Consider the following 11,067-nt stretch of genomic DNA (forward strand, 5'->3'; position numbering starts at 1 on the left):
GATCTCGTTGATTTGTTTTATGAAGCTGTAGTTTGAGGAAATTGCTTCTTACCAGCAGATTACAGCAGTAAAACACCTGAAATATACTGCTTACCATAACTTTTCCTTTTTTAACAAATCCCAGAGCGGTTTGAGAATTCAGCGCAGCAATTTGCTGAGTACAAAGATCCTTTATTACCACATTTTGGCAGGCAAACTGAACAAACCATCAGATGGTAAAGATTTGCTTGTTTAGGTGTCATATAATTTACAAATAACATCGTTTTGCATTCATGAACCACATTTAACAAGTTCCACAGACGGAGACGCATCCTGCCACTGTCAAATCATCAGCCTGAGTGAAATCATGCTCTAGTGTGCCCATGCTGTAGATTCTGTATCCTGTACATTTTTCCCCATCAGACTCAGTTTGCACTGTTACAGTATTCATTATAATCCATATGGGAACAGTGTGGAGCAGTAAAATGGAGCCTCAGTAGGTGGCGCTCCTTCCTCTCACAACCCGAGAGGACCAGAGGCTGGAATTATCATCAGACACTGGAGAGACCAACCACTCCATGAAGACTTCTTCTATAAATACACACAGATATACATAGCTGCATACATAAAGGTATACTGGTGTCATATTGTACACATATATAAAGGAATATATTAATATCAGACATACACATGCTTACATACTAATCAAAAATAACTTAGATTATGAAAGATAAATCATACAAAAACAGTACTTTGTAAAGTAAAATCTCTATATATGACAAATTTCCCTAAGATCTAGTATTGAGGTCTTCTTGTTTTATTTTTTATTTTTTCAAAAGTCATTTGAAGTTGTGGCGGATGGGAGGGATGGAAAGCAGAGAGATGTCTGAAAAAACCGGTTGAAGGCAGAAATAACCAAATCCATCAGGTTTCAGGAAACCCAGCAGGACAAAGTGCACACAGAAGGATGTCGCAGCTGCTCTGCTCTGTGTCACTTTCTGCCTCCCGCCTCCCCTCTCTGTCTCAGCCTCTCCCCTGACTCGTCAAGATCTCCCTCCCCGCCGCCTGATTCGCTCTGGACAGCAGCACGCAGACGCAAGACGAGTCGATCCGGATCCACCGCCATCCGGTCCTGTTGTTCGCGTCTTTGGTGAGTGCTCGGACAAACGACTGCTTGGCCTTGCACTCGCTCACCCACTGTTTTTTATCCACGCCCAAGCAGCCGGCTCCGGCCACGCCCGTCCCCATAGGTTTCGCTTGTGCGCCGGCCACCCTTGACACGCTGAGGTTTCTCCGCTGCTCAGCCTGACGGCAGCGAGTCTCGTAGAAGTACTGTTTGAGAGGTCCTGTCTGGGTTTGGATTTCCTGCAGGATGGTGACCTGCTGACCGTGGGCGTCGATGGCGGTGGTCTTGTTGGTAACCCAAACACTTTCCGACTCGCACACTGACTTCTCCACCCTCCTTCTGTCAATCAAGTGTGAACGTTTGTCCCTTTTAAGAGCGCGGCCAGCCTGCACGGTGACTCTGGACGAGTCTGCCCAACTCATAGTCGCGCTCCTGTCGATCGCCCGGTCCCCGTGGCCCTCGATGTGTCCGTCCATGTCCTCCTGCTCCTCCCTGTCCTCCTCCAGCATGCCAGTCTCCAACATGAGCAGGAGAGGGGGGTGTTCTGGAGGCGACGGGGAGGGGGAGAACAGGACTCGAGGATGCGCGTCCAGAAACATCTCGTCTCCTTCTAAGACGCTGTCCAGTCCGGTCCCCATACCCAGCCCTGCCTCCAGGTTCAAGTTCTCCTCAGTCAGACCTCTTCCAGCTCCCCATGTCCACTGGCTTCCTGTCCTGGTTGTGTGTGCATCTTTCAGGTCGCCTGAGGGAACAGTTGGTTCTGGTTCTCTTTGACCCATTAGATTAACAGCAGGGCTGACAACATTATGGGTTTCTGGTGCAGAAACCTGCAACAGTGTTTCTGTAGAGTCCTGAAGATTGTCCTGCTTGGAAAAGTCCACAAAACTGGAGTAGTGAACTTGCCTGCTGCTGCTGTCAGCTTTGTAGTCCTTTGGCAGAGAATTATCCTGGGAAATATCCTCGGTCCTGAGCGTTCCCCCTACTGTGGGAACATCCAAAGTGACGCTGCTTTTGTCATCACTGCCTGAGTTGCTATTTGATTGGTAGGTTCCTTGATTCTCCACTTTGAAAATGAAAGTCTCTTCATCTACGGAGGATTGCACATAATCCTTACGGTTCTGGAGGTTTGGTTGTTTGGTTGCAGCCATGTTGTAGTCCGTTTGTGAGGCATTTCCAGGGAAGTTGTAGTCCACAGGGGGAGCTGCGAGGCCAGCAGCCTGGTCATGACGGTGCTCTGTCGTTGCAGCAATCCTGGACACAGGGTTGTGAGGGAAGGGCAGGGCCGAGGCAATCACCATGGCAACCAGGGGAAGCCAGTGCATCACTCCCAAGACGTATCAGCTGGGGGATGAAATACAGAGCAGGAGAGAGACTGTGTTATTTTATACAATGCACATTGTGGCTTTTACAGTTAACCTAAGTACCTCAATTAAAACGTAAAACGAGAGGTTTTACTGGTGGCCCGCAGCTTTATGACCACGGTGCTTTAACCGCTGAGGTATGGCTTTAAAATCTTGGCAGAACTTGTGGAAAAATAGGACCAAGTACAGCAAGGCTGTGTCTTTGGTCTGCTTCTTCATGTGGGAAGACGGAGATCAGCTACAGACGCTGGAGATTCTGCCGTCTGACCTTCGAACGGAGACACTGACAACCTGGTATGCGAGTCCGAAACTTCACAGCCAAAGGAAATAGATTAAAAAGACATCTGCGACCCCAAAAAAGCAAGCCCTGCCTTTCAGCTTTTAAGGACATGATTTTTATTTATTTATTTTTTTTCTTTGTGTTGCTACAACTTCTGGGAAATCTCTTTAAATCTGCGGTCATAAACATGGCTTACATCAGGTCTGCTTCTAAAAACATATAAATCACAAGAAAGAATCCCAGTACTGCTGAGGTACACCTCAGGTATTCTACCTGATCACACCTGGTCTGTGGATTTGTTTTCCTTTGAGAAGGTGAAGTCTGAACATGATACATTACATCTGCCTCTTTTAACTGGAAGTGTTTACTTATAGGGTGATCATCACTATTGTACAAGTACTGCCTGCGATAACCTGCTTTATTTAAACTTTGTGCAGCTTGTAATCACAAGGGGATTAGTAGTTAATTTACTGCGGAAGAAATATCAAACAAATACTGCAGAATTTTCATACAAATAGTCTTTCCGCAGGAGTAATGCAGTATGTTGTTAAAAAGTGTTTGGCAACTATCAGTTAATCATTTAACCTTTGAACATTTAATACCCGCAGCTTCTCAAATATTTGCAGCTTTTTATCATCTTATGTTACAATAAATTAAATATATTTGGTCTGTCGGCGGGACAAAACACATCATATGAAGATTATACGTCATAGAGCAAACATTTAATTAATTAATCAAACAATCCACAATGAAAGTAATTATTAGTCGCAGGGCTGATGTATTCAGTGAAGTGAAATGAATGAAATTAAAACGTGCATTTCAGTATATTCAGCTTAATTATTTAAAAGCAAAAAAGTGCTCTTGGTAACAGAGTGAATGATGATCACAGCTGATTTTATCAAATGTTTATTATTTTCTTTTAATTAGTGTGAAGCTGCAGCTGAATCGAATTACAGTCACTGTTAACCAACAAAACTGTACAAAACTCAAATAAAACACTCCCTCGTGTAAGCTTAATGTAAACACTTTCTGACAAGACTTATCAGGTATATCAGTCTGTCATGTCTGACAACGCTTACCTGAAACAAAATGCGTGACTCAGTTCAGTGACTCGTTTGCATTTCAACAGGAGCTTCACCTGTGACTAACTGGAAAAATATTCCAGTCACCCATGCACGCGGCATGCATGGCGGCATGGCGCCCAGCCAGTACGCAGAAGCCCAGTACACGGAGGCGAACATCAGTTTAGTCGTTTGTTTGAAAGCAGGGAGGAGGTCACTCGGAAAGAGTTAAAATAGGTGGAATGATCAGAATGCCAGTGATGCGGCTTTACTGGCGAGGCTCCTTCCTCAGGCAGCGCAGAGGGAAGAAACACGGACGGCCAGTAGAAAATACAGCGAGGGAGCGTGTGTGAGGGTGGCTGAATGGATGCATCACCAGCTACCGTCAGCGAGTGTTTGTGTGAATGAGTGACAAAACCCTCTCAGTGACAGGACATGTATTCAGCAGGACCACACCCGGGACACAATGCAGTCGCTGAGGAGGCTTGGCCAACACATCACTCATGCTGTCACCTCGGGCGCTTGATGGAACACATCAAAGAGCGCTTCTGTTTCCGCGGCTACTGATCGACTCCTGCCAAAGTAAACCCAGGTGTCTGTGCGAGGAAGTAAACCCGGCCTAACACACCCGTCGAACGTGGAGAGGCCAGCCAAGAGCAATTAAAGCAGAAAACAAAGTGTGTGTAGCTAAAGTGAGCTCCTGTGATAGGAGGAGATCATTTTTAAGTCAGCCAGTGAAGAGGAGGAGGAGGTGCTGCAAGAAAAATCCAGGAAAAACCTGGAGGAGTGTTTCGCCATGCTTCTTAAGAGCTTTCTTGGAACTTGCAGACACCACACAGAGGGCAGGCAGGCAGGCAGGCAGGCAGGCAGGCAGGCAGGCAGGCAGGCAGACTCACTAAGTGGTTTCTTTGTAAAACAGCAGCAGCAGCAGCAGCGGCACTTCATCACCATGCTCCATTTGCTACAATGACACGCATCATTTGCACTCCCTGCAAGGCTAGACGAGGACCATGACGTTATCCCACCCTCTGGACCAGACCCAAAGCTTTCTGAATCCTCCCTGAGATGAACACACACGTACAAAAAAAATCCCAGTCTCTCTAATTCAAAAAAACCTCACTCAGTAAATAAAACCCCACACACTCATGCTAATCCTAATCTCTGTAGCCTGAAATTCTTCCAAATGAGCACAGGAAGAATACCCTGAAACCACAGGACAGGGCCTAAACAAACAGAAAGCGGCCGCGTCATGCAGCAGAACTCCATGAATAAACAGACTACACTACATTCACCCGGCATTATTCAGCATTAATTATGGAGTCCTCTCGCATAGCCAACAAGGGGCCTACGTGGAGTCGCGATGTTCGCTCAGCCCTCCGGTGAGGGTTTTGACAGATGTTCAGAAAGTCATCAGAAACCCGCAGACGAAGCTTGTTTTAAAGGTGCAATACTGTAACATTCCCAGAGGATATCAGTGAGCCGACCTCTGAGAACATTTTTAAGTGACAGCTTGAAACAGATTCATTTCAGTTTGCTTGAAACGAGTCTTTAAACATGCAAAGTTCCCTTCTCCCTGAACGATTTTATTACTGTTACCGATGCTGTTCTTACTGTTTTACTCTTATTACTGACTTGACTTGTTTAACCATTTTCTTGCTTTGCTCCTTATGTTAAAGTCTGAGCTACACTGATCTGTAGGTTGATAGTTATATAAGGTTCATTAGGGCTGTAACTAATATTTTTTTTTAATTTTCTTTAATTGATAAATCTAGAGATACTCTTCTTCTTCTTGAGTAGCGTATCACTGGTTTGGCTTATAAAATATCACAAAACTGTGAAAAAATGCTCACCACAATTTTCTCAAATTCTTTCTAAAGATATTACATTTACTGTAATGTCAAAGTGAAGCAGAAAATCCTCACATTTGAGAAGCCTGAAACAGACAAAGGATTAAGTTTGTGCTTTGATTTAAAGACTTATCAAAATAATTTACTAATTGTTGCAGCTCTAAAAATATTAAGCTTATGATTCTTTTTGTAATGACTGTGCAGCTATTACAGACTTTTGGCTCCAAAACATGACAGAGAAACGTGAAGGGACCAGCAAAGTCCTGCAAAGTGTTTTTTCAGTCAATCTGGCACCTGGCAAATTGGTCTGACTTCTGATTTGAGTGCTGCCACTGTGAACCGCGGGGGTCTAATCCAGTTCAGACGGCATGAGTGAAAGAGGAATCAGGGGGAATTAAGGTACAGAGGGCCCCTGGCTGGGAGACCCTTGTCAGGAAACAGATGCCATAAAGCAGCTCCACACCTGGCAGTGGCTACTGTGCTATTTGCCTGTTAACAAAGTAATCCCCCCGGCCGTCATGTGTGGCTAACGTCAGACACGTCCACCTGACAGGGAGATAATGCCTTCCGTGTTGCTGCTGGGACCAGGCCCCGTCCTGGCCTAATCTGGCCTCTTTTGAAGTCGTGTAACCCAAAGAGGGACAGGGGCGGAAGATGTCTGGAGCCCAGCTGATTGGAGAACAGTTTCCACCGCACATCACATCTTTCAGCAGTTTTTATGACGAGTTTGGTCTGACTAAGCTGTCTGAAATGCATAGAAGTGTGTGACCATAAACACGGTGGCAACAGGAGTGGCCCTCACGTGGAAAACAAATGCAGGTAAATGTTTGTCCTCCCTCCCTCTCCCTCTGTGTGTGCGTGTGTGAGTGTGTGTGTGTAAGGGTAAAGAAAATGCTTTGGCCTCACATGTGCTCATTTACAGTGCCTGCTGGCTGCCCCACTGTGCAAACAGCCCATTAATTCCAGCCCTGTGATTGTTTCATACCACGCTCAGCCTGCGGGATCCAGCCTCCTCCTCTCCAGCCTTCAGCTCCATATGAACGGCTCACATCAGATCTTTCTCCTCTCTTTCACAAACGGTGACAGCAAAAGCGGTGCAGTGAAATAACACGACACATCTTTACAGCCTTACCTGACACCATGTTTTACAGCCTTACGAGACTTTTTCCAAGTGAAGTTTGGTCACATTTAAAATGTAAAAGCTGTCCTCCTGAATGAATTTATATTCATGGCCATTTTTTCCACTTACACTTACCTCCCACGTAGTCTTGTCTGCCCTCATCTTTTCACAATATCGGATGAAGGCATCATCTGGCGGTATATTTTATACACAACTTGTGTGATCTACCTGCGGGTTTGGATCTCACCTCACCTGACTGACTGCCATGAAAACAAAATGCCAAACAGGCTACAACTGTGGGACTGCCAAAGAAAATAAAATCTGAAGTAGGATCAGCCTGATAGAAATGCCTTGATCTCGCAAAGGCAAAAGAGTTGAGACTTGAAAATAAGTTAAACAACAAAATGATCCCCCCAAAAAATAAATAAATACATTTTAAAAACGGAGTTACTTTTGCATGCATGAATGTAAGTAACTACGTGAGCTGAATCACGGATTATAACAAAATAATGAAACACTAAAACTTTGTGCTGCCAAATAAATCAAAGTTTTACAAACTGACCTAATTAAACAAACTGAGGTTTGTTTGGTCACATTATGTAACTTGTGTTAAATCTAACACACTAATTACATCCCATAAATGAAAAAAATATGAGCGTAAATTAGCTGAGAAACGCTGCATAATGTTAAAACACGACATGAAGTGGACAGTTGAAGGCCTACATGCAGGATTTAAAGCCATACCGTTTAGGTGAGATCCGGACCCCGCGTCCTTCCAGCTGACACCACATTGATTATAGAGTCCTGTCGCCAGTCGCTCAACTGGTTTAAAAAAATAAACTCAAAAAACACCTTCGTGTGACAACCACAAAACTAAGCACAAACATTTCTTTCTTCTTTTAATAGTCCGTGACATCGCATGTGTCCCCAAAATCCGACGAGGAGAAAAAAGGGAAAGTAAAAAAAACCAAAAAACCTCTCCTGTCCTGGGAGCGCTTCCACTGTGTGATAAGCCCAGAAACGTATCAAAAATGTAAAGTTGCCACAAAGTGAAGGTCTTCCATGAGCTGTTACTCCTCCGAGGCAGGCCAGGGGAATGGTATCTCAGTTCAAATATGTGAACGAAGAAGTGGAGAGGTGAAGAAGTTGGCCAAATGTTTTATGATCTGAACTCCGCCTGAAACGCGTTAAGTCGGGCAAAGAGTTACGCTAGCATGAGTTACAGACATAACTTCTGGAGGTGACTTTCAAAGTAAAGCCCGCTTTGAGAAACCCGTATTGCGATGGAATGTTTGACTGGCAACTGTGCTTTTATTTCAAAGACAAAAATAGCAACTTCCGGTATATTTCATCGTTTCCTGCTGCCAACCTGACATGGCTAACTAGTCGGAGTTCTCCTGGGAAGCGCAAAGACAAATCGAAGTTTTTTCTTCCTCAGGAGGTAAGTGTATTGAAAAGAGACCTACAACATTCAACGAGTAACATCTGTTAGAGCGGATGTATCTGGGGCTCGTTTCCTAAACAGATGTATGTAATGTGAAACAGTAATCCGCTGTTAGTCAGCTAAATTAGTAAAAAGTCACATTTCTTGCTAGCTAGATTTGACACATTCAAATGAGGTAAATATTATGTGGCGTTGAGCTTTGAATTTCACCTGTGCGTGACTGAGGTATTTTTACCTTTACACCCCCCTCCCTTTTTTCATTCCCGCCCCACGCTTCTCAAGAAAACAGTTTGATGAATTACCACCAATGTGTTGTTGGCTCATATCCGTCTAACGAGAGTCCATTATGGGCTGGTAACAGTGCAAATTATTACAAACAAGCTGCGGTGAAGCTGGATGGTGTAATTCGTGGAGGTCTGCAGTTCAGGGTGCAGCATAAGCCCATTCGGCACATGCAAACCTGACTTATCTTTTATTAGTATGTCAGAGTTTGCTGTTTAATTTCTTCCTGTTTGTTTGTTTTTTACCTGAGAAGTGCCCGGATTTTTTGGCAGGTAAGTGTCTTGCTCAAGGGCAGTTTGACAGGGTAATTTGGATCTGGATGACCTCATTGTCTGTAATTATGTGTTATTAGTGATTTTCATACTTTATCGACACACCATCCAAAATATGAGCTTTATAACAGTAAAAATACACATGACGCACGAACACCACAAATATATGTTTCAAAATGTAAATATTGCAAAAATACCCATGTAGCTTACTGTCATACACTGCCAGCCTGTGTGAAAAACTGTGAACTTTTTTATTTTTAATTCAGTGTGCAGCTTATGTTTACTTCAATACAGCCACTTTAACAGGGGTGGACTTGCTGATTTGGTGGCCCTAAACAGTGGCTACAAAGGGCACCCCTGAAATCCAGCCCTGACCCCCTGTCGCGCCAGCCAGCTGTTATTTATAAATACTGCATTCCAGAATAACTTTCTTTTTTGAAACTTACCGCCCAGAGATTGGGATATTTGATGTCTTCTTAACTCTGTTCCCAAACTTCACATCCCCTCACTGACTAGCGGATCCAAGCTACGTGAACACATCAGTAGAGTCATGTAGCCAAATATTATTAACACAGATTATTTCAAGTCTGACTATAGACTGCAGGGCATTTTAAAATGTAGAAAAAGATCACAATCTAGAATGAGGATCAGGGTTATGATGAAATTATTTTTTGACCACATCTCTCACCTGTATGAGCAACTATTCTCCTTCCTTTTTATGGGAAACTGTAATCTGACTGCAATACAAACGTTTCAGTTGTCATATGAAGCATTTCAGGGTATTCCTCATTACACAATTAGAATTGCACAATTAAATGTAGTAGCCTTTTCCTTGCTGCACCCTCAAAATCTGTAAACACATTCAAATCAGTGTTTGTGTGGGACCCCATCTTAGACATGAGCAGTTTTTAGAAGTAGCTGTAAAGGAAACTGAAAGCTACTCGCCTGCAAAAAGTGAGGATATTTATTTACACTGTGGGCAAAGAAGTTGTTTGTTTTTGGCTCAGCTCCACATCTCAGGATCTTTTAAAAAACTTGTTTTTATGGGAATAGCAGTATCAGCAAGTACACGAGTTCAGGCACCTGTCTGAAACCATGCAGTTTATTCATTAGAAACAGTATCCTGCTACTCCCCAGCAAGCATCCAGTACACGGATGTGCAACTTAACTGACATTTTTTTTTTGATGCACAAACTGCAATAACAAGCGACCTGTGTAACTTAAAACACAACCAAAACATGACATAAAACCCCTATGGTGTCTGTATTAGAATACAATATTTTTAACACATTTTTTCCTTGAATTACTTAAATGAAAAATATATGGCACGTGTACGTTTGTTCAAGGTGCACGTGGTTTTATGCATTTTAGGTGATTGTGAAGGCTCAGCAAATGAATATGTTCTCCAAATTTAATATTGTCCCACATTTGAAAATGCATATACCTTTGTCTTAATGTTCCCTGCTCAAATATTTCTTAAATGAAATTTTTCTGTGTTTTGTGTTTCAGTGCAGGCGGTTTCAGGACTCTTGTGAAGTTGAAAGAACTGAAACAGGAGCTGGTGACTTGCCGCTCTGTCCACTCACAGGTCTTTGGGGGAAAGTCAGCGAAGGCCCGGCTGAGACACAATGGAGGTCTTTGCAGGACACATAGGCCAACAGACAGTTCAACGGGTCCTCAGAACAGATAAGTCGTCCCCACACAGACCAGACGAGGGTTCAGTGCTATTGACCCGCGAGAACAGCGCGTCCACTGAGCCTCCCCACCTTGAATGGCCTTGTTGAAAAGGAAAGCCATAAACTGGCGGATGAGCAGAGGAGGGGAGGCTCTCCCTCCCCCCTGCCTCTCCCTCTCTCTTGCTCTCTCACATGCTATCTCTTTCTTTCCTTTACCAAGTAGTGGTTTTCCATCTCACCAAACCCCTTTCCCCCTGAATGTTTAAAAAGATGAAAGGATAAGGAAAAGAATGGAGACAAAGGAGGGGAGGGTTATGTTACCACCCTGCCCCTGAGAGACTGCTCATAAAAGAGTTTGGGGATGGGAGAGATAGGGACCAGAGAGGAGACACAGAAAGAGAAGGGGGATCATGAAAAGAGGTTTTTCAAACTCAAAGCCGCTAAAACGGGTCACTTCTGTATAGAGAGGCAGACTAAAGTGCAGTCTTCACTCAGGGACGGAGACATTTAACACTGTCAATACCCTCAGACAGAAGGGAGCGTTGATGTACTTGCACCCGTTGACTGATTGCGCAAGTGCACACGATCGCGCACAAATACACACTTCAGCCTTTTTTCA

General features: G+C 43.9%; 1 protein-coding gene across 2 annotated transcripts; it reads right to left on the reverse strand.

Moving 5' to 3' along the window:
- Nucleotides 1-137: 137 nt before the first annotated feature.
- LOC124072628 lies at nucleotides 138-7,950 on the reverse strand. 2 transcript variants are annotated; one of them, XM_046414161.1, is made up of 2 exons: nucleotides 7,519-7,950; nucleotides 138-2,446 (listed from the first exon to the last, which is right to left on the reverse strand). In XM_046414161.1, the coding sequence occupies exon 2, from the start codon at nucleotides 2,425-2,427 to the stop codon at nucleotides 1,003-1,005; it is 1,425 nt and encodes a 474-aa protein (XP_046270117.1). In that variant the 5' UTR covers nucleotides 2,428-2,446; nucleotides 7,519-7,950; the 3' UTR covers nucleotides 138-1,002. The 2 variants fall into 2 exon arrangements, with proteins under 2 accessions (XP_046270117.1, XP_046270118.1); XM_046414162.1 differs by lacking the exon at nucleotides 7,519-7,950 and adding an exon at nucleotides 3,826-4,550.
- Nucleotides 7,951-11,067: the final 3,117 nt, after the last annotated feature.

This window comes from Scatophagus argus, chromosome 16 (genome assembly GCF_020382885.2).
Source record: "Scatophagus argus isolate fScaArg1 chromosome 16, fScaArg1.pri, whole genome shotgun sequence".
Taxonomy (NCBI): domain Eukaryota; kingdom Metazoa; phylum Chordata; class Actinopteri; family Scatophagidae; genus Scatophagus; species Scatophagus argus.

Coding starts and splice junctions, on each gene's coding strand:
- LOC124072628 (XM_046414161.1), bottom strand. CDS start 2,427: ATGCACTGGCTTCCCCTGGTTGCCATGGTGATTGCCTCGGCCCTGCCC.